Here is a 24,892-nt window from a genome sequence, read left to right as displayed (position 1 = left end):
AATAAGGAACCTGACAATTTCCTCAAATAAGAAACAAAAAAGAGACACTAATTTCGAAATTAATTTACCCATTTCCCCCCTTTTGCATCTATAAACATTCCTTGAACTTATTGGAAAGCTTCTACTCCCCCCCCCCCTTTTGAGCCACTATTAAAAGCCATTTTAATATCTTTAAGCCATTCCACTTGTTCAATCACATTACAGGGTCATCTGTCTTTGCTACACTTTTCATAGTGTTACAAAGAGTAGAAATTCAGCTGTGTGGTGGTGGGGCTTCCCTTTAATCCCAGCACTTGGGAGGCAGAGACAGGCAGATCTGTGAGTTTGGGGCCAGCTTGGTCTACACAGTGAATTCCAGGACAGGTTCCAAAGCCATTAAAAAAAAAAGTCTCAAAAATAAAAAATTTAAACAAAGCCGGGCGGTGGTGGCACACGCCTTTAATCCCAGCACTTGGGAGGCAGAGGCAGGCAGATCTCTGGGAGTTTGAGGCCAGCCTGGTCTACAAGAGCTAGTTCCAGGATGGGCACCAAAGCTACAGAGAAACCCTGTCTCAAAAAACAAAACAAAAAAGATTGGGAGTACAGTGGGAGAGTGCTTGCCTAACACCTGTAAGACTGTGGCTTTTGTTGTTAGCACTGGAGTAGGGAGAGGTAGGTGCAAAAAAAAATTTAAACAAAAAGCAGAAATTCAACAAATAACTGATCAGTCACCAAATATGAATGTTTACTAACACTGAGATGATTATAAGTCTATTAGAAGACACTCATAGTTTTCAGAAATGATGAAAAAAGGCTAACATTCTTCAATGTATTCAACAGAGATAACTCCTAAGCTTATAGTGCAAGGCTAACACTCAGTATCAGTCAGGAAAAGAACAGTAGGCAACTCTTGCCCAACTTTATGGTCAAGGAAACTAGGAAGAGCTCACCTGATCCTCTTCTGTTCTGTCAGGTCACCCTCACTAACCAACATCGCTGATAATAACCGAAGAGTTGAATTGGCAGATTTAGACTGGTTGTTTTTCATACCCAACAGCCATCTTACCAGAAGTTTAATTGCCTGTACCTATAAAATATTAACATGCTAAAAAAAGAAAGCAACTTAAAATTCCAATTAGGAGAAGATTATTTTCAATAAATTTGATTAATGACACTACTTATCCTGATCAGCAGATACTGAGAGAGTAACAGTGAGAAAGAACATCACTCTGTTCAACCTCAAGATGCACTTTTCCCAGAGCTGTACATGGTGCATCTCCAACAGAGGAGACAAATGGTTCACACTACTACAGTGGTTACTAGAGACCAGGCCAGTGTGAGGAGGGAGGAATGGGTGCTAACTGGTACAGCAATGTACTTGGAAAGAATTAGTAATTTTTGTGGCACACCTTTAATCCCAGCAGCCAGGAGTCAAAGACCAGCCTAGTCTACAGAACAAGTCCCAGGACAGTCAAGGCTATACAGACAAACCCCATCTCAAAAAACCAAAATAAAATTTTATTTGTTTACTTGAGCATCTCTCTACAAACCCCTGGCTGCCCTGGAACTATACAGACCAGGCCATCCTAGAACTCAAAGAGCTCCGCCTGTCTCTACCTCCTGAGGTCTGGGATTAAAAGCATGTGCATCAAGTAACTTCAAATATTACCATAAGTGGATAATTAGGGCTAACAATGATTAACTGGACATTTCAAAGGTAGCTAGTAGAGAGGACTGTGAACATTCCCAATACAAAGAAATGACATATGCTAAGAATCTCCATAAAAAGTACAGTAAGTATCAGCTAAAAATCTTTAAAAACTTAAAAATAGTCACTAAACCTATGTTGATTAAAAATAACTATTTAGAGGCTTTTGTATCACTGTAGTATCAAAAACTGTTGACTAAATCAGGTTTGGTTCATCTTAAACATCTTGACTAAAAAGGTGTTTACATAATTATTTGTAGTCTTATTTACTAAAAGACTATTTCTCCCATATATGAAAAGCTAGTTAAAGAAGTAAATATTATTTTGTATACTTTACTGGCCATCTGACCAAAATACACAATTATAAAATAATAAAAAAATAAAAATAAAAAACAAACAAAAAAACCCAAAATAATATAGGCTCACACATAATGAAAAGTATAGGGCTGTACTCAGTGTTAGAACACTGACCCAGCACCAACTCAAACCCTTTAAAATAAAAAAAATCAATGGCAACTACAATTCTTTAGAGAAGTATTAATTTACAACGAATTTACAAATAGAGCACATAGGGTTTCTCAGCACCAATAGGGTGACTTACAAGCACTTGTCACTCTAGCTTCAGGAGACCTGCACTCATGTGCACATGCACACACACTGCCCCATCCCACAGTTACTAAGTAAAAAATAAAGCAGCTCACTACAGAAAGCCCGGGATACCCACAAGCATTCCTTTATTCAATATAAAGATCATTAAGATCTATCCAAATTTACCTTTGCTAGTACTTCAGGAGAAACTTCCTCATCTGGAGACCACAATTTTCCATTCTTCTCACCTGTTGACTATAGACAATTGAAGAAATTGTTTTTTTCATGTGGAGTAATATACACGTGAAAATATACAGATAAAAGAACTTAGAAATGGAGAACAAAATTAGCAGAGTCATACTTTCCAATTTCAAACATATTATAAATCTATAGTAATCAAGATCGTGGTGTAAGAATACAGATACAAAGCAATGGAATAATGAAGAAAAAACCTTTTTTATTAAAAACACTTTTATTATAAGGGTCAATTCATTCTTAACAAAGGCACACATACAAAGTTGTGAGAAAAGAACAATTTTTTAAAGAAATGGTCTAAGAAACCTGGGTACAGACAAATGAAGCCTGAAGCTAAACTGTCCTACCAACTATAAACACCACCTAAAAGGAAAGCATACTAGGCTAAAACTATAAACTCAGTACACAACACAGGAAGAAATCTTTGTTACCCTGCACTTATCAAAAGAAGGGGAATTATAAATAAACCTTGCTGGTGTAGTGGTGAATGCCCATAATCCCAGAACTTGGGAGGGAGGCAAAGCTAGAGCTCAGCCTTTGTTACACAGAGAGTTTGGGCTCAAACCAGGCTACATGAGCCCCTATCTTCAAAATACCAATTTAGCCCCTTCACAAAACAACTGAAAGTACTAAAGAACCTGAGTAGACAGCTCTCCAAAAAAACACACAGATGCTAAGTAAACACGCAGAAACCATTCTAAATACTATAAAATAAACACACCCTTAATAAAAAATTATTTAATATTTATTCTTTCAAAAATCAAAACAGCCATTCAAAAAGGAGGTAAAGAAACTGGAACCTTCAGAATAGGTTGGTGAAAATATTAAAAATGAACAGACACCATGGTAACCAGTCTGGTGATATCTAAAAATGTTCAATAGCAAATAATCACGACTCAGAAATTTTACTTTTAGTTACTTATCCAAAAGATCAGAAAATATTCTGATTGTACATTATTAGCATTAATTACAATGTCAAAAGGTAAAAAACAATTCCAAATTGTTAATTAATAAACAAAATGCAGACAACACAAAGGAGTATTTTCAGCAGGACAAAAAATACATGAAATTTTGATCAATACCATAACAAAATGAATCTATAAAACATGCCAAGTAAAACAATCTAGGTTATAAAAGGACAAGTATAGACATTAAGACAGCTAGACTAAATTCATAGAGTTAGCATGTAGAGGTTCTGAAGAGTTATGCAGGGGAATTTGAGTACCGTGCTCAATAAGCATCAGGGTGTTTCTATTTGGGAGGATAAATAATAAACCTATGATGATTGCCAGCGCAACAGCTCAGGGAGAAAAGGCTCAGGATGCTGCCAAGCCTGACAACTTGAACTCAATCTCCAGGACCCAAATGATGGAAGGAGAGAGCTGACTTCCATCACATGCCCTCTGACCTTCACAAGCTCACATATGCACTGTGGTACAGCCCTCGCCTAATTAAAAACATGTAATAAAAACTTTTTAAAAAAGTTTGTGGGTGGTGGTACATGCCCTTAATTTAGCACTCAGGAGGAAAAGTAAGGCAGATTTCTATCAGCTTGAGGCCAGATTGATTTACACGGTGAATTCGAGACCAGCCAAGTAGAGCCACTCCTCTTCTTAAAAAGATAAACAAACAATAAGGCTGAATATGAGATTTAATTCCTGCACTTGAGAGTCAGAAGCAGGTGGATCATCTCTATGAGTTAAGGCCAGCCTGACCTCCATACACAATTTCAGGCCAGCGGGGGCTACACAGTGAGACCACGTCTTGAAAAGCAAAATAGAAAACTAGCACAGGAGATGGATGAAGAGAGGAAGAAACTAAACAACATCGAGGGTGGAAATATGAATTATGTTAATAAAAAGTAGTTTAGAGTGCTTAATGTTACACTAAAAAGAATGACATGCCTAAATGTGCCTTGTACTTGAACCTTCCCTAATTCTGTGCTGTTAGATTCCTTTAAAAATACATTACAGGTGCTGGAGAGATGGTCGGTGATTAAGAACAATTGCTGCTCTTGCAGACAACCAAGGTGCTGTTTCTTGATATATGCTATTTCCACATGATATCTCTATCTCTAGTTCTAGAGGATCCCTTGACTTTTCCTGGCCAAGAAAAGTGGAGCATTGCATATGGTGCAGAGACATACATGCAGGCAAAACACTCAACACATAAAATAAAAATGAATGGCAGGGGTCGTGGCACAACGCCTTTCACCCCAGCATTCAGGAGGTAGAAGCAGGCACGATTTCTGGGCCAAACTGGTCTGTAGAGGGAGTTCCAGAACAGCCAGAGCTATAAAGAGAAACACTCTCTTGAAAAACAAAATGGAAAAAAAAAAAAGAAACTTTAAAAAAGAAACTATAATTTTAAAGTGACAAACAGTTATATTAATAAGGTAAGGTTATATTAATAGGTAATTTTAAAACTAGTACACAATAAGGGTCAGATCCTAGAAGGCACATCAGTCACCTCAAATCTAACATGTAAAACATGAACCTAGGCTTAATGCACACTCATACTCACCCCACAGATATTCAAAAGTAAATGTTTCTGTGATATACAGACAGCCTTAAACTCATGACTCTAAACTGAATAAATAAATTAGAAACTTACCCTGTCATTCATCAGAAGATCTTTAACAATGAAGTTTGCCACAACAGATTTCATTGGGGAAGCAAACTGATCTGGTGCTAACATGGAAATGTGGCCAAGTGAAACCAATGGAGTGATAAGTTGTTCTGGTACATCAGCATTCAGACTCCTGCTGAGTGGCTATGAAAGTAAGAGAGAGAAGTCACCAATTGGTTTTAAGCATTTAGATGTTCTACAGTCGTTTTACCATGTACAAGTCAATCTGTTTTCCTGATTTAAGTGATATGATCATAATTAATTTTAAGAATTCTAGGTATTTGGTTATTTTACCAGTTTATTAATTGCAGTTCAAGAGAGAATGGCCTCCACAGGCTCATATGTCTGAATGTTTGGTCCCCAGTTACTGAAATATTTTGGGAAAGATTAGGGATGTGGCCTTGTTGATGGGCTTTGACATTTCAAAAGCCTGAATCTCCATTTCTCTGCCTGCAACTTACAAATAAGATGTGTATAGCTACTTCTCTAAGCCCACGTTTGTCTGAAAGCTGCCATGTTCCCCACCATGATGGTGATGGACTAAACCTCTGAAACTGCAAACAAATTCCCAATTAAATGATTTCTTTTGCAAGTTGCTTTGGTCATGGTGTCTCAACACAGTAAAATATAAGAGTAATTAAGACAATAATAAAATTGAAAAAATATGAAACAAAGATAAAGGGCAAAAATAAAGTCCAAATAAAAGAAGTAAGAATTAGGACATCAGTCTTTTACCAAATCTGCATTATTTTCCAATTCTTTGTGTCTAATTTGCTATGCTGGTGGATTTTTATGTTGAGAAAGTATTTTAAATAACACTGAATAATAAAAAAGTAAAGGTTCATGAAGTCGTATCATCTCCAATCCATAATAATAGGGATGCCTTTCCTGAAGCAAAGTCTGTCTGCCCAAGGACCATCTACATAGACCATCAGGTATGGTTGTAGATACTTAAGCAAGACTGTCAACAGTCTGTGTGTACAAGCCAGAGTGGAAATGACTAAAGGTAAGGAGAATATCCTCCAATATGTGAGCCTAGATTGACAGCTGGAATAGAGTGCTGAGTAGACAAGCGCTCTGAGGTGCTCGCACTGTAATGTAAGAACACATGCAAACAGGTTTATAGACCTAGGCTCCAGCCTTACCAAATGACAGAGACTGAGACAAACCAATGGGAACACATTCTATGGAGTAGGTATACCTCAAATATCTGTGCAAGCTGGACTTCCTTATTTGAGAAGATGGCATGGATACAGTGCACAGCCTGTTTGGCTTGGTGTGGAGTACCCCTCTTTGCCTTCTGATGTAAAATGGGAATTAATGTTCTGCAAGAAATAATAATACAGTTGTCATTTTGGGGAGCATATAAATCCTAGGTTTCTTTTTATTCATCATTTCCCCTACTTAATCAGATCTGTTCAAAGGCTATTTTAAGTAAATAATTTTCATTTTAAAGCTAACTCATGAATATAGGAAAGTAACAAGCTACCCTTAATTAATATTCTACTTGAACCAGGGCATATTCACATTTACCTTCTAAGAAGATATTCCTAATTTTTCAGTACCCTTTTATAATTCCCTTCAGTTTTTTTTTTTTAAAAAAGCCATGGAAAATCAGTAGTAGAAAGCCAAGTTTTATTAAACAGCTGAAATGATATCAGTGAGTGTAAGTAAACACAGTTACATTCAGTTTGGTAAAATGAAATTAAACATTTCTAATAATCATCTAGTACGTGTACGTGTGGCTACCATTTGAGGTATTGTGAACACATATTAATTCAACTAACGACTATTAATTCCTGAAAAGAACTATTATTATGGCTATTATTATAGCCATAGCAAGGATGAGAAAACTAAAACATAAAGATATGGAAAATGCCAAAAGTAACACAGATGGGAAAAGGTGAGACTGCATTTAAAGATGAAACTGGATTTTGAAGCTAAAGATCCATTAAAAAGAAAAAACAAACAAACAAACCCCAATTTACTTAATCACTACACTAACATAAAAGATAAAACTAAAATTCTTTCCACAAAACAATATGGGAACAAATATAATAAAAAACAAAAACAAATGCTGGCTATATGGCAAAACATGTGGAGGAAGGAAATATTCTCACAAGAACCTACAAAATAGGTACATATATGAAATAGTTTCTTCCTTTTATTTTCCTAGCCTCATGAACAGACCTCACCACCAAATGCTGGAGACACCTCACAGCTTTATGCATACACTACCATGGAGGCACACACCCAGCCTTAGTTTCAGCTTTCATGATAAATATAAATACTTTTATAATCAGATGAAATCTGCACAGCAAGAGAACTCTACAACAAACATTTGTTATAACTTCAATACAATTTTTTAAAGGTGTCATTTTATATACCAAAAACTTGATGCCATCAAATACAAAGGTCTACTTTTAACAATATTTAACTTTAACAGCAATATTCAAGAGCACAAGTCATATACATCAGCCGAAAACCAAAAAAAGTCTGAAACATGATAGTCAGTATAAATCTGACATGTTTATGAACATCTCAAGCCTATCTCCATGGATAGTCAAACTAGGGATTTCCATGACTAAAATAGCCTTGCTAGCCTGAACACCATTTGGTTTTTTGTTCATAATTTCACATCTATAAGCTCACTACTATTAAAACTGGTGAACAACTAAAGAAAATACACTTAAATGTACTTTATTCTCACGATCATTTTCTCCATTATCAATTACCAAGGACCTAATAAATATTTTTATGATGAACACTATTTAATTGTCCTATTTTTCTTTGTTGGGACAGGAAGGTGGTAGCTACTAAATTTATACCAATTTGAAAAAAATGTGCAGATTAAAGGATGCATCCATCATAAATACATTAAAATATGTAATTATGTTTATGTGCTGGTATGTGGGCATGTACACTTGAGTGCAGGTGCCAGTGAACGTCAGGAGTCAGATCTGCTGGAGCTGGAATTACAAGCATTACAAGTGCTAGGAAGAAAGGTAGTATTTTCTGTAAGAGCAGAGCAGTGTGTGCTCTTAGCTGCTGAGCCACATTTCCAGTCCCAGAAGATACAGTTTTGATTAAGTACAGGTATATAAAATTATTTTTATAAAAGCAAGCCTGAAGTGATATAAAAATAAACTAATCTTTCTTTCTTTCCCCACACCTTTGTTTTGTTTCTAGAGTGCTAGTATCCAAAGGCGCTACCAGGGTGGTTACTGACATCTTCATACTGTTTTTGCTTTTTTGTGTCTATTCCTTTTATCCTCTTAAGAACAAAAGGTTTCCTTCTTTGATCCTAAAGTTAACTATTTCACCTGTATCTATTTTTCCAGTGCTTCTTTTGAAACAGCAGTCTTTTAAAAAAGTTCTTGCCTTAAAATGTAGAACTATTCTAAGTCTGGAGGAAAATGTCATAAACCACATCCTACTGTGTTAACTTTTTTCCTTTTCTGTACACAGGGGTTTGAACCCAGGGAGGGACTCATGTATGTCGAATATGTATTCTCCCATTGAGCTATGTCCTTAACTCCCAAATTCCCTTAAAAAAAATTACTGAAAATATTTATGTTCTGCCGGCCTGTGTGCCTGCACACAGAAGAGAGCACCAGATCTCATTAGAGATGGCTGTGAGTCACCATGTGAAGGCTGGGAATTGAACTCAGGACCTCTGGAAGAATAGTCAGTGCTCTGAACCTCTGAGTCATCTTTCCAGCCCTAAAAGTTTTCTTGCCTGGGATTGCAGATCTGTGACAAACCTAACCATAATGATCCTTTCATTATATGTACAGATACATAAACAAGATCATTTTTAGACCACAAACTCTTTGAAGACAAGGACTGACAGTGTAGACTTGTATCACATGAATTAAATTTAATAAAACCTTATGAGTCCATATGTTCTTTAATTACATTATGAGACAAACCTTACTCGTATTTATCATGAATTATTTTAACATACAATGAACATCTGATGCAATGGATAATATCAACATGTTCTTCTATGTCTCCCTCCTTTACAAGTATAATCCTAAAATGCCAAACTAAAATATATAAATGTACTTTATTCCCATAGTCTTGTCACCATTATCAATTACCAAGCAACTAATAAATATTTTATGATGAACACTATTTAATATCCCTTATGATGAACACTATTTAATTATTCCTATTTTTTTGTTTTGGGACAGGAAGGTTACAGCTCTGAGCTTATAGTCAATTTGAAAGAAAATAATATAGATTAAAAAATTAAATTAATCATAAATGTAATAAAATATTTAATTCATTTCCTTCTAAACAAACAGTTGTAGTTTGTTCTTCTACTTTTATCCTAAATGTGATAGATACAATGAGGCAGGGAGGGGACAGAGAGACTAAAGGAGACAGAAAATCAGCACGAAAGTGGAAGTTTTTTTTCTGTCCCCATCTTCCTCCATAAAAGAGAAATCAAGATTCAATTGCCCACAAACATAAACTTTTGTGTTAACCGGGTTAAAAGAAAATATACTCACGATCGTATCTGGGGAAGGTCTGTTTCTATTTTGTGGCCTGTGTTCCTAAATATTTGTATTGCAGCTTCTGCTACCTTGTCATCTTCCATTCTTAGGCACTGTAACAAGGACTCATATGTTTCTGCAGAGTGGAACGAGGTAGGATGTGTGAAAGACAGAACCTGGAGGAATAGATACACCTTTAAGAGTACAGCTCTAATCTATTAAAAAGGAGATTTCTTTCAACCAATAAATGTTCTGGTATACATATGTTAGTACACCACATAGAATACATATTACATATTTTAGCTACCAATACAGTTACTTTTACTCATGAGGCATTAATGAAACAATGCACGGTGGCTTAAAGTCATTTCCCCAAGATAGCTAATATGCCACCTTCGATGTAATCACTTAATCTCTTGATTATTTCTGCCACACAGAACAAAGAATATCTTCTTTTAAAAAGAAAAATCATGTCTGTGCATGCTCGTGTGTATGTGTGTGTACACATGTATAGGCTCATGCCTATAGAGGCCCAAGCAAATCTTTGGGCATCACATTCAGAAACACAGTTCTGTTCGAGACAGGGCTTCTTATTGCCCTGGAGCTCACTAGGCTAGAATGGCTTGCCAGTGAGACTCTGGGATCCTCCTGTTTCTCATTCCCCAGTGCTGGGATTACAAGCATGCTACAAAGCTAGGCATTTTTATTTGGGTAGTACGGATCAAACTTAGGTGCTCATGTTTGCAAAGGAAGTTCTGACAAAATGGAAAATTTTGTTTTATGTGCACTAGTGTTTTGCCTGAATGTGTGTCTGTCAGACAGTTGTGATCTGCCATGTGGGTGCTTGGAATTGAATCTCGGTCCTCTAAAAACATGTTAAGTGCTGAGCCATCTCTCCTGCTCAAAGGCTCATTTTTCTCATGGAGAGTGATAAATATATTTAAGTAAGAAAATTTTTATTTGAAATAAAAGCACCAAGTTTTTTGATTTTTAACAAAAAACACAGCTTTTGGCTGTCAAAAAGATAATCTATATAGAAATGTCAAGTGAAATCCTCATAGAAAGCTCATATCATAATTGTCAACAATAAAGACATAACTATGCACTTTTAATAACAAACATGTATTATTGGACACGAGCCCTAACCAGTCTCTACCATTAAGGAACTTATACCAGCTAAGTTGAGAAATGGCTACTTTATCTTCATAATGTGGGAATGAGGCTAGCTCCTATCGGATACAAGAGCTAAGTAAAGAAGTAGAAAATCGACAGTCCATCTTCATGTTCTTAAAAAGTAAACATTAAATACATCATAAAAGTACAGAAATGGGCTCAGTGAGGTTTTTTACTTGCAGAAAAACTAGAGAAATCCATTTTAAAACTGGACAAAAAGCAGTAGATTAAACTCTGTGCCTCTGTGCTAGACACATACGAGCAGGGCTCTGGGTTTGATCCCTGGCACCTCCACTGTTCTCTTCAGCACAGGTCTGTCTTTTCTTTATTTTGTCTTGTTGTAATTTCAATGTATTTTTGCCTCACCCTCTGTACTCGATTCAGTGAGAGCTCCATCCAGTGTTGTGGTTAGACAAAGACACACTTGAAGTCCGTGACAACACTGTCTTGCTCCCATGTCACTCTGTAACGTGGAACCAATCCTTTCACTAGTCCTGAAAACAATTCTTATTTGCAGTCACAGTAAAAATTCTTGAGCCATACCTGGGTCTGTTTTATAGGTAACTGAATTATTTTGCATTTATTAAGATCATCAATAGCATGCTGGGCAGTGGTGGTGGTGCATGACTTTAATTCGAGGCTAGCCTGATCTACAGAGTGACAGTCAGGACTACACAGTAAAACCCTATCTGGAACCAACCCCCCACCCCCCAAAAAGAGATCATGAATAGCTTTAAAATGTCCCAATCATACAGATGATGTCAAAAACTCCAGTAGTCAGTCAATGACCTCAGATACAATTTTTCTGAAAGATAACTCAGGATTATTTGGCATACGTGGTCATAAGTAGAGCAGGAATGCAAAAAATAATCAGAAATAATATTTCATTTAAAAATATTTATTATGTACATTGGGCTTCTGCCTACATGTATGTCTGTGCGTAAGGCTGCCAGGTCCTTCGAAAATGTAATTATAGACAGTTGGGAACTGCCAAGCAGGTGCTGGGAATTGAACCTGGGTCCTTTGAAGAACGGTCAACTGCTAAGCCATCGTAACCGCTGAGTCATCCTTCAGCCCCCATATACAGATCTTTTAAAAAAGACGCTACAGTATTATGTAAAATGATTTTGCAAATTATTAAAAACTATTTTAAAGATGGAAAAAATATTTCTGTAAGATCTAATTTCTAGATAAATAACTGAAATCATAGTACCTGGCAGTCTGAGAGGTAGAAGGATAAATGAGAGTTCCATGACAGTTTGGGCTAAAGAATGAGAGTCTGTTTTATTTTGTTTTGGTTTATTTTTTAAACATTAAAAGAAAGGATGTAATTTCTGCCAGAAAATTTTCATTTTTTTTCATAATCTAAAGTATAGTAAGCCTGCTGTTGCATATCCTGAAGGGAATGCCATTATGAATCTTTGGAAATAAACAGAGATAAAATTGTTTTTAAAATACCTTAAGAAGTTCAAGTCCTGAGCGAATGGCTGAATCTGGACTTACACCCTCCTCTTCATCATCTGCTGTCCCTTCTATTGATTTATTCATCAATTTTACTAGTGCACTATCAAAAGAAGGAAATGTAAGTTAGTAAGTCTGCTTGAATTAGTAACTGGATCCCAACTGAAATATGATAAGCATAGAGAATCGAAAAAGACAATGGTCAAAGAAGTTTCTGTAGCATGACCACTTGATGGGTAAGCTTACTTTTAGGTGGCCCTCCCCAAAATGTAATGTGTATATAATAGTAACAACAATGACTAAAAAATAAGCTATTAATATTAGCTATTTCAATATTCATTTCTACATATAAAGAGAGTTAGTAATTGGCAAATGGCCACTCCAAACAAAATTCAGACACTAGGGCAGGAAGATGGTTCAGTGGGTAAAGGTGCTTGCTAGCAAGCTTGATGCCGAGTTTGATCCATGACCCACATTAGAGATGCCAAGGATTATTGAAAGTTGTTCACTGACCTCCAAATTTGTGCTACATGTGCACATTAACACACGCAATAAATAAAAGTAATTTAAAGATCCAGCAGTGAACAAATACAGGGAAAATAGTGTTAATTCCACTAGCATCAGTAATTCTAAGAAATTATAACCAAAAGGTAACTAATCAGAAACATGCTGTATTCATAAACATGCAAGTAGATAACATGAAACTGTAAACGAGTTATCTTTTCCATATATTTCCCACAAAATAGAATAATAACTGATCTACAGAATCACAGCATCTAATAGAATACATCTATTTGTTTGAGACAAGATCTCACATGTATCCCAGGCTGACTTCTCTTGGTCCTTCCTGACTCAAGTCTCCTAAGTGGTAAGATTATAGGTGTCTAGTTACTTTCTCTAAGTAAACTAATACTATTTAAAATAAAAACAAATACGAATTCAGGAATGTAGTTTTTATATAGACTGCCAAACTTGTCAAGCTCTGGGTTTGATCCTCTATGCCACACAAAATCGGGTGTTGTGGTGCTTGCCTGTAATTCCAGCTTTGTAAGGGAACCTAATGTGGGAGTCCTGCCATGAGTTCAAGGCCAGCATGGGCTACACAGTGAACACCAAGTCAGCTAAGGTTACATACACAGCAAGATGCTCTCACAAGAAACAGTTAGGCAATGCTCTTAACCACTGAGCCATTAGGGATGGGGGTGACGAATGGAGTGAGAAAGATTCTTTTCCTTTAATGCAATAACTGTTTCAATCAAATTATTATGATTTGTTTTATCAGATAGGGTCTTTGCATATTGCTCAGACTTGCCTTTAACTCAGTCTTAGTGATCCGCCCGTCTCAGAGTAGCTGGGACTAATGCACACCACTCGCGGAAATCAAACAATGTTTGCTCTTGCTGAGACAGGGTCTCGCATAGCCCAGGGTGGCCTTAAATTCAATGTGTAGCAGAGGATAGTCTCTTCTCTACATGGTAAGAGCTGGAATTACAGGCATATGTTACCATTACTACTTCTAGTAGTAAAGAATTTATTTGTTTAAATACAAAGTATGAACCTGAAGTGTGTGGTACACAATTGCAATATTACCACCTGAGAAGAAAATGCAAGTACAGAGAGCCAGCATGGACCTCAGAAAAAGTAAAATCATGAGATATGGAAAGATGTCTCAGTGAGTGAGCTTACAGGCCACCTATAACTAACTTTAGCTCAAGGGACCTGATACCCTTTTCATGGTGTCCCAAAGGGTACTTACTACTCACCTGCACAAACCCAACACAGATACACAAATAAAATTAAAATAAAATCTTTAAATATCCAAAAGTCAACTATTAAAAGAATCCAAAGTTTCTTCTCCAAATATACTTACTTGCCACAAATTCACTTCCTCTTTATTTGAAGGTGCTTGTGCTGTAATCAGCTGGCCTGGTCTGTCACCTGGGTACCCTGTCTCTTTAAAGACACAACCCTGCCCACTCCCAACCCCACCCCCCATCTCCAGCCTGCTTTCTTTCAGTCCCTCTTCAGAAGAGGTAACTACAGCTTCTGCCTCTCTCTCCTCTCCCCCTTTCTCCCTTTCCTTTCCTGCCCTTTTCCTTTTCCCTCCTCACCCACAAACCACTAAATAAACTCTATATCCCAGCTCTCTCTGCATGGCACATCTATCTGTCAGAAAGTGGCACTGGATGTCCTACAAGTAGGAACCGAACACGGGTTCTATGGAGCCTAATTCCACCTAGACTAAAGGTCAAAGAGTTGGAATTTACCAAGGTTATTGATTGTACCTCAAACAAACAAAGGTCCCACCTACATTTAGTTCAGAAAGTTCTACTTTCTCAAGGTTATTGTCAACAGGTGTAGCTAATAGCCAGACCTTGTATTTCAGGAATAGAAAAGTAGGCATGTTTCTACATCAAACAAAAGTCTAAAGATCCAACTAAGATTCCAGTTCCTTCAAAGAGATAATATTGGATTCCATCAAGGGAGTGGTTGGTTTGCCTACAGAATTTTTTGGTGTAGTGTGTGTGACTTGTTTTGTTCTAGCAAGAGAATGTTTAACTGGATGTAGCCCACGACCGTCAACTGGTCTGTTCATTTCTTCACATCAAGTTAATGTAGTTTTTTTTTTTAAATCTTACTTCTACCTCTTTTGGTCGGGGTATTTTAAGCAATTGGATATTAAATGCAGGCGATTTCAGTATTCACTGGAACTCCCTTCCTGTACTTTTCATGTTTTCTGTTTTATTATTTTCACATCTTTGTGCTCTTTATTTATATTTCTAATCCCCACGTCCCTACCCTGGCAAGTGGTATTTTTGTCCTGGTCCCTGACAAGATTCCCTGCAGGAACAGCATATGCTCCAAGCATATACTGAGTAGTATTGTTATCTTTAATTTTGAACACCCAGGAGGCATGTGCAGGTGAAGTCTGAGAAAAGTCTGGTGTATGTACATAGTCAGTTCAAGGCCAGACAGTGTCCTGGAGAGAGAGACCTTGTCTCAAAAAGAGAAGGAAAAAAAAGAACAGTGTATGTTCTTAACCACACCCTTGCATTTTACATACATTTATTTATCATGTGTCTGTGTGTGTGCACACAAACGCTCGGCACATGTGTGGAAGAGTCAGTTCTCTTCCATGTGGATTCTGGAGATCAAATTCCAACATTATAGTTGTTGGCAAGCATCTTGACGTGCTCAGCCAATATTAACTTACGTTCTAGCTATTCCTCTTACAAAATAGTTTTCATATTTGATGACATCATGATTTCCTCATGATTCAGTTCTTTCTCTTCACCTCTTCCCACTTTAATTTTACTTTCATTCCTAGGTTTCAACCACTATTACAATGACTATTGTAGTTTTAACATTTTTAATTAATTTTGGGATGGATAATTTTCTGCCTCTCTCAATTTTTTTCTTTTTCCTCCTCTCTTTTTGTTTGTATTCTCAAACAGGGTTTATGTAACCCTGGTCAGCCTGGAACTCATTATATAGACCAAATCACAGAGATCTACCTGCCTCTGCTTCCCTAATGATGGGATTAAAGGAGTGTAAAACTATACGTTGTTTTACAATTCTACACTGTAAGTTATACGCGGCGGGTGGCCTGATCATAACATGCAGGAGGCTAACAAGTTCAAGACCAGACTGGTCTATATAGCAAGTTCCACATTCTAGGCCAGTCTAAGATCCAGCCTCCAGAGACCTAAATAGTGGTGTCATATGCCATAATCCCAGCACTCAGGAGGCATTGTGAGTTCCAAAACAACAGCTAGCGTTCTCTCTCTCTCTCTCTCTCTCTCTCTCTCTCTCTCTCTCTCTCCCCTAAAAAAAAAAAAACCTACCAATATTAGCCAACATGTAATACAAAAGACAAGTGTGGCAAATTATGTTTTAAGTATTATTTAATATGAATGATATTTACATACATATAAACCTCTCCATGATTTAAACAAATAGTAATTATCATTGCTATAATTTTTATAGATTTGGAAACTGAAGCTCAGAATACCTAAGTAACCCACAAACTCAAGGTCCATGACCTGGATTATATCCTTAGAAGAGCTTACTTGGTTAATCTCTATAATTTATACTTCCTTTTACCACTCAGATGTACAGCTTATTCTTGGAACCTTCTATAATAACACACCCACTCACAGAGTTTGGGTTATGTAATTTATTCTTCACTGGGTACACAATGTACTTTACACATAGCTTTTTATTATTTTTAAAGCTAACCTACAAAAGCTAACATAAAACCTAACAATAAAGGATGCCTGTGAAATTCCCTGATGCCACTGTATATCCCTATCAAAGTTAATATGCACAGTCAAAAGTTCCTATTCCTACTACACTGTATCTTTAATCTGATACAACGTGATGCTACAGTGCCAGGGTGACTTGATAAATACTGATGTGTACTCAGTATTGTAAAGACCCTGAATTCATTCCCCAGCACACATGTATGTACTCCTGAGTTTGTACCCCACTCCACCACAGACACAGCAAGCTGCACAAGGGCAGGGTAGGTGAGAAGTAAATGGTACAGATCAAAGGATACTCACTGACAAGAAATAATATATCTACGTTTTTTAAACTAACTATGGACAAAAGTTTTATTATCCAAACTTTTGTTCCTTTGTTTTCTTTTTTGCAAAGAGGAAAGTCAATCAGAAAGTCTTAATTTAATCATAGTAAAAATGATGTTCTGGGCTGAATTGTTCCTTTCTAACTCACAAATATTAGTGACCAGTATCTCACAATGTGACTATATTAAGAGATATAGCATTAATGAATAATTATATAAAGAAATTATATGGATGAGGTTAACCTACGACGACCGCTATTTTTAAAAAACAAGGAGAGTAGGACACTGATTTGTTTTAGATACACAGGAAAAGACCATCTGAAAATGCAATGAGAAGTCGGTGGCTATCTCGAGAAGAAGGAAAAGGACTTTTGAAGAAAATAAGTGTCCTACTGTACACCTGTCACATTCTGAGGTATCTTGCTAGCCAATGGTAGTTTGTTATGGTAACCCTTGAAAACCAGTATAACATGCCTTCCAATAGAACCCACAGTAGTGATTCATACAGATGAAATAACTGGTGGTTTCTTAAGTACCAAATTAGGTCTCCAGATCCAGATATATCTGGATTAAGAACCAATGAGTGCTACAAAGTATACCAACATGAGTAACAATTATCACTACAAGACAGAATCATTCATACAAATTTACAATAGTGAACTCTTAGAAGTAAAATGTGTGGATTGCTTTTTAAAAAACAAGTTCTCATTTTCAATATGCCATTCTGTTCTCATACATCAAGTACAGTGATAAAACAAGACATAACAGAAAATAACATGAACACTGAAATGCTTAACTAAACTCTAAAATTTTCTTTGTTGTTTATATATATTCTAGGATTTTGAAAATTAGCACATACAGAATAAATCTAATTGTAAAAACTTATAAAAAGTAAAAGGCATTAGATATAGGTTAATAGTCATTCTTGAGTGGTGGACACACTTCCTACATTAAAGGAACGGATCTCTGTGGGTCCAGCACTTAAGCTCACAAACATGCTCTGGGATAAGAATGTATTTATTCTGCACAAATCTCCTGGCTTACCTTATGGCTTCTGAATCAATATGCACAGGAGCAATTCTTTCCAACAGAAATTTGACCATCTCTAGAAAGGGGTTGGTTGGCTGCTTAGGATTTGCAAGTTTCCGAGCTATTTCTCTCTATAAAAGAAAAGTTTTACTTTAAGTTTCATCACTTTATGATTTTTCACAAGAAAAGCAATGAAAAATTCAAAACCAGGAAGAAATGAAAACAAAAATGTACATAGTAATCACTAAAAAAATCCAGACAGTTAAAAAAAAAAGGATGAAGTAGTTTTAAATGACTTGATTTTGACTTGTACCTCCACTATACAATTTCTATTTACTGTAACAACATAAATGCTCTATTTAAAAAAATTTTATTCAGTTATAAATGGTTTTATTATTTCATGATTGAATAGAATATTGGGCTTTCTTTCAGTTAATTTCCTAATTACATTCTTAGTATTACATGTTTATATATGTATGTATGTATGTAAGTGTACGTTTGTGCACATGAAAGTAGTGCCAACAGAAGTCAGAGGACAGTATTAGAGCTATTTCTCTAAAAAGATTACAGGAACTAGAGTTACAGGAAGTTGTGGGTTGCTCTAAGTGAGTTCTAGAAAATTAACTTTATAGTCTTTTGCAAGAGCAGTATGCGCTTGTAACTACTATCAATCCAGACCTAATTTCTTTTTTTTTTTTTTTTTTTAAAAAAAAGGGCAGCAAGGTGACCGAGGATAAAGGGGCTTGCGTGGAGCAGGAAAACTGAGTCTGATTCCTAGGACCCATACGGTGGAGAGAAAACTGTCTCCTTTGACCTACTTGTCCCCTTGCACCCACAGAAAATTAATAAAAACTTTAAAATGAGAAGGGGTTATGCAGCATACATATAATGGCATATACATAAATTTGGGGTACTAGAGACCCTCCAGAAGCACCAAGCCCAGGAACTTCAGAACAGCCTAGGCCAGGGAGACCTAGCGTAAAAAAGCAAACCAAAAAATGGGAGAGAGGTGCTATGTTTAAAAGTCTGGCAATATTTTTAAATTCTGAAAAAACAGAAGGAAGAGATAAATCGAAGCATATAGTTTTCCAGAATTTTAATAATGTGAATACAGAATTATTTTACACTATTGTGAATTCATGAATCAAAGTAATTGTCTCTATTTGTTCAAAGATGGCAGTAATATTAACTATCTCTGACAAGAACGGGATCTTATTGTCTCTAGGTCTTTCAGGTGATTTAACAATGTTAATATATATCAACCAGGTCTAAACTCAGATTTCGAATCACAAGTCACAGAAAACATGTCATCTCCTATTTTTTAATTTAAATTTCATTTTATTTGTTATTAGAAGCGTATGTGTTTTATGTAGGTGCATGCATTCCATAACTTGCAGCAGTCAGCTCTTCCCCTTCATTATAGGTTTTAGAACTGAATTCAGGTGGGAGCTTGCCACTGAACAATAGATCTATTTTTACAAAGAACTATTCACTCCCCAAAACTAGAAAAGTGATCTAGACATAGTGATCTAGTTCCTACATGTCCTTTAAGATTCAACCCAGGAGCCACTTATTCCAGACTAAGTTATTCTCTGACCTGTTTCTACGCCTCCAGGGTTCTGTGATGCTCTTCCATATATAATTCTATCACAACACTTATCATGTTGTTTGCTATCAAAATAGTGACCTATTTCTGTCACCCAAACTACAAGTTACCATGTATAATACAAATTACTAAAAGTAACAATAAATTAAAATGGTGTAAACATGATCAAGGGAAAATATGTATTTTTTAGTGTGTGTGTGTACACGCGCGCACGCACATCACTGAGGATTTGTGGGAATAAGAGACTGACTTGAAGGATTCTATTGTCTCCTTCCACTACTTGGGTAAAGGATCAATCTTCAAACAACTAGCTTCACAGGAAGTACCTTTATGCACCAAGCTATATGACTAGCTCTGTTTTATTCATTTATTAGAAACAAACAAACACAATCAGGATCTCACTATGGATTGCAGAGTGGTCATGAACTCATGGTGATTTCTTCCCCTCACCTCCTAAAGGCTAGGATTACAGACAAGCACTATCATACCTATCAAGCTATTTTTCAGACAAATATAGTCTTTATCTCCACCTTCCTGATTCTTAAAGCCAGAAGCAATGACTGCATGCACTGCCTGCTCATTGCATTCGTTCCTGGATATTTTAATTACAGACCTCTGTAATTTATTTACATATTTATTCATATATTCATTTATTCATATATTTATTGTGTGTGCTTGTGTGCACGCGGTGCATGTGTGAGTGAATGAATGCATACATATGTGGAGTTCAAAGACACGTTGGAACTCAGTTTTCTTGTCCACATTAGGATGTCAGGAATTGAACTCAGGTTCTAAGGTTTGGGGGCAAGAATTTTTATCAGCTGAGTCATGAAGTCAGCCCCATAAATGTATGTTTTTGAAGCCTATTATATATTTCTGGTATAACCAAGGGATTCATGCTATTGCTCTTATTATCAAATTCAAGTAAAGTCCCTATTTTCTCTCAAATCAAAGTATCCCTTGATTATAGTTTCATCATCATTTTTGGGGGTGTGTGTGGTATTTGGTTTGCTTTGTATTATGTGTGTGGTGTGCATGTGTACACCTGTGACTAAAACAGTGAGTCCTCAGGGAGGACCTGTCTGTCTTCGCCTCTACAGTATTAAGATGAGGTGCATGATTCACCTTTTACATGGGATCTGGGCACTTGAACTCAGGTCTTCATGCTTTTTTAATTAGTAACAAAACACCTCATGATCATAAGCCCCTGCACTGGTTCTTACAAAAAAAAAAAAAGACAATATCACACATTATGAAATACAGGCTCTACTTGTAATTTAGTCACTATATCCTGCTATGAAATGAAGCATGAAAAACGTCCTTTAACATTTCATTGTCCTTATAGGCAAAACTTTAAACCACGTGGTCGCATGGCTAATTAAGTCATTAAACTGTATCAATCCAATTATATGAGAAGATTCTTTGAAACCTACAACACTACTAAATTCTAAGTACATGTAATCTTTAAAGCAGCAAATTATTCAGGTAAGTGCAAAGGAGAAAATATCAGGACACTTGGCCAATGAATGCACCTGGGTAAGAAGAGCTCTCTTATCCAATGGACCTTACAGCACATCTTCTCACATAATGATCAGTTTAGTTCCCCACAACGAATAAAAACTGTTTTAGCTCCTTGACCACTTTGTAAGAACATCTATTATAATCTTTAATACCTCATTACATATTTAAATAACTGTCAATTTTAATCCTTTTCAGAACAAAGGTAAAAATAAGTAACCAAAATACTAATCTTTTCTTCGTGTTCAAGCCTATCTTTGCATAATGTATTCCAAACACATAACAGCATTAAGTGCTGAAGATACAAAGTTTTCTTTTCTAAGTTTCTATCATACTAGTTTCCTAGAAAATAAGGAGTGCAAGAGAGAAGTCTACAAAAGAATTTATTTCTTCTACAAATCTAATCCTGTATGATGACATGATTCTAACTAAGTTATTGGCAGACATTTTCTATGCTCAGAAAAAAAAGAAGGAAGTGCATGCATACAAAACATTATGAAAATTCTTTTCCATTTCTTAAGCGAAGAAACACACATTAAATAAGAAGTCTTGGTCATTCCCTAGGACCAGTCTCTCTGGTTCAGATCTTTGGGAAAGGAGAATTTAGTTGCATTTGGATATATTACTAAGTAATTTAGCATCTACCATACGGTTAAAAGAAACACAAAAATCTATGTAACAAAATACAGATTTCTCCAAGTTATTAGAAGAAAATTATAAAAGCATAATTCACTAACCACACAAATGTCAGCTTGTTTGCATGAACAGGTTGGGCTGATTAACAATTCTAACTGAGACCGCAGCTTCTCATCATCACCAAGAACCTGGTTAAATTTCTTTACAAAATCTTGTGCTTTCCCAGGGTCAGGCAAATTCTCTATAAAATGAAGAGAATAAATATTAGAAAAGAAAGAGTATCTTTAAGACACTGGTGGGGGGCTGGAGAAAAGATTTAGCAGGTAAGAGTGTTCACTGTAGGGGAAGGGACTAGAGAGATAGCTCAGCAGTTAAGAACAATGAGGCTCCTGGGTTCAATTCCCATCACCAACACTGCAGCTCACAATTGTGTGTAACTCCAGTTGCAGGGGATCTGACATCCTCACACAGACATATTTGCAAGCAAAACAATAATGCACATAAAATAAACATAAATAAGTTATTAGAAAAAGTGTTTACCACTCCTGCTAAAGACCCAGTACCCATATCAGGTAGTTGACAATTGCTGTAACACCAGAGGATCTGTTATCTCTGGACTCCTCAGGTATGTGACTCAAACTCAGCTTACACATAATTAAAAATAAAAACAAAATATTATAAAATAAATAAATGTTGGTGACCCAGTAAGACAGTGAGACAAAGGGCTCTTATAAATGAAATTAAGGAATATCTTTTACCATTTATTCATAAATGAATAACCTGTTTTAAGTGGTTGGAGAGATGGCTCAGCAGATAAGACTACTTGTTGCTCCTGGAAAGGAGCCAGTTTCAATTCTTAGCGCCTCAGGTTGGCTCACAAGCATATCTATAAGTAATTCCAGCTCCAGGGAACTGAACAGGGACATATATAATACACATATATGCATGCAAAAATTCATATATGAGATATATATGAAAAAAGCCTGTTTGATATTTATTACATGCTCACTGGGTAATAAAACATACTTACTTGCTATGGTCATCAGTTTTCCAAACATGGCAGAACAGTTAGCCTCTGACTAAAATTTAAAACAAAAATGAAAGAACAACTAGTCATTTGTATTAACAATATTTTGGAAAAAAATTAATACATTGAACAATGTTCATCTTCTTTAAATAACTCATCATAGTCTGACCTTACTTGTCGCCGTGCATGTGTTTATATGTATGAGAGAAAGAGAAAGAGTTTTTAGCAAAGATTAGTAGAAAAGGAACATATATTAAGAGAAAAAAAAGGAAAGAAAAAAGATATTATCAGGAAAATTAAGGAGACTGAATAGCAAGTTGTGGTAGCATGTGATTGTCATCTCATAGACTAAGATAGAGTATTGCTTGAGCCCAGGAATTCCCAGTGAGCCTTGGCAACATAACCAGCGGGCCTATGCTCTTGCTGCAACACATTCCTGGTTAGGTGGACTGTGCCCTAACAGGAAGCCAAAATAAATCCTTCCTTAAGTTGCTTTTGAACTTGTCGGGTGTTCTGACACCAAAATAAGAAAAGAAACTAATGTATGACTAGCATCCCAGCTACCAAATGCTGAGAACGGAAGACTGTTGGGAATTTGACAGGCAACACAGTGATTTTTAGGCCAGCTTGAGCTAAAATATTGAAAACAAGAAACAGAGGCAGGCGGATCTCTGTGAGTTCGAGGCCAGCCTGGTCTACAGAGCTAGTTCCAGGACAGGCTCCAAAAAAAACCACAGAGAAACCCTGTCTCGAAAAACCAAAAAAAGAAAAAAAAAATGAAAACAAGAAACAAACAAAAAAAAATGTAAAAAAAAAAAGAAGAAACAAACTAAGAATGTAATTTAGCTTTGAAAACAGCTGAACCAACATTTGGAAATTAAAACACCTTGAAATACTTTCATTATACCATATTACTGAAAAAATAGTGACTTGCAATATGTAAATTAAAACAAAAATCATAAACCTACTGTAGGCTGCTTGTGTAAATCCAACAGTTCACGCACATGACTCCGAAGCATGTTCTGACACTTCCACATTTCATTGAGAGCTCTGTATATAGTTATAAACATGAAAAGATAACATTTAACAATACTGCAAACTGTTCAACTTTATGACTTAAGTGTGCTATTTCTAATTTCCTACATAAAAAATTTAAACAACAGTTTATTAGAATTTAAAGAAGTTTAAATTTAGCAGGCATTTCACCACTGAGTGAATGCCCCTGGATCAAAGAATCAATTTGATCTTGCCAAGGTCATAAATGGACTGAAAGAAGCTTTAATTCTAAGCAGAGGGAGCTGGAGAGTTCTGGTTTAATGAAAAAAAAACAGAAAAATGAAAGGTGTTAAAGAGTATAAGGGGGGGCATACAGAAAGTGGAGTAGAGATAAATAAACGACACAGGATTATCGAGTGCCAGAAAAATAGACCTAGGAGAGATGAAGACTGCTCAAGACCCCCTGAGGACTAGCTTTCACAGCACCACAAAATGCCACACAAGCAGCCCAGGGAAGGAAGCAAACCAACAGTCCTACCCAGCTGTGACACCTATGAACCACAACTAGATAGTACAACAGACCCAAGGATGCAATAGCTGCACTCATATCTTTAGTAACCAACAGCTCTCTAGTGTCATTATCCTTCAACAAAGAGACAGACAATCATGGGAGACACCTAGCCAGGTTTGAGGTCCTAAATCTTATGACAAACATATTACACCACGACTTTGCTAACCTGGTATAATTCCTAACTGCATTCTAAATATTTATCCCAAAGGTAAATGTAGCTCCCATCCCTCATCAAAGAAGCTTCCCTTTGAAATAGATAGAGACCATTACAATAAATAACAACCAATCAAAACGCAAAAAGTAAGTGACTCTGTTGTGACTAGCCCTAACTCACACATCTACAACATGACCATGGTAACTAGAACTTAGGGAACATTACAGACAAAAGAGCAAAAATATTTTTAGGAGCCAGAGGACCAGGAAATCTGGGGAGATTGTACCTTTAAGAATGGACAGGGAAGCTTTACTAACAGTAGCTCAATAGGCTGCCTAAACAAGGCCTGAACAAGGTACCACCAACAGACATGCTAACACGGAAGGAAGAAATCTCATGGGGCCTACCCTTGACAAAGAACCGTAATGAACTAAAGAAATTCTGGAGGTAACAAATAGTCTTCCCTAGGGATG

At 36.3% G+C, this 24,892-nt stretch overlaps 1 protein-coding gene across 1 annotated transcript in view; it reads right to left on the bottom strand.

Moving 5' to 3' along the window:
- Positions 1 to 24,892, bottom strand: part of Pds5a (PDS5 cohesin associated factor A) — a 99,413-nt gene that overhangs the window by 20,632 nt on the left and 53,889 nt on the right. The window contains exons 14-23 of the mRNA XM_075943349.1: positions 23,667 to 23,748; positions 22,702 to 22,750; positions 21,773 to 21,912; positions 17,927 to 18,042; positions 12,292 to 12,397; positions 9,676 to 9,836; positions 6,360 to 6,483; positions 5,144 to 5,302; positions 2,462 to 2,530; positions 930 to 1,066 (exon numbers count right to left, since the gene is read on the bottom strand). Coding sequence (XP_075799464.1) covers positions 930 to 1,066; positions 2,462 to 2,530; positions 5,144 to 5,302; positions 6,360 to 6,483; positions 9,676 to 9,836; positions 12,292 to 12,397; positions 17,927 to 18,042; positions 21,773 to 21,912; positions 22,702 to 22,750; positions 23,667 to 23,748 — 1,143 coding nt within the window. The remainder of the gene's footprint in view (positions 1 to 929; positions 1,067 to 2,461; positions 2,531 to 5,143; positions 5,303 to 6,359; positions 6,484 to 9,675; positions 9,837 to 12,291; positions 12,398 to 17,926; positions 18,043 to 21,772; positions 21,913 to 22,701; positions 22,751 to 23,666; positions 23,749 to 24,892) is intronic.

This window comes from Microtus pennsylvanicus, chromosome 12 (assembly GCF_037038515.1).
Source record: "Microtus pennsylvanicus isolate mMicPen1 chromosome 12, mMicPen1.hap1, whole genome shotgun sequence".
Classification (NCBI taxonomy): domain Eukaryota; kingdom Metazoa; phylum Chordata; class Mammalia; order Rodentia; family Cricetidae; genus Microtus; species Microtus pennsylvanicus.
Note: the sequence above shows the minus strand (reverse complement) of the source record. Positions and strands in the feature narration are given on the sequence as shown.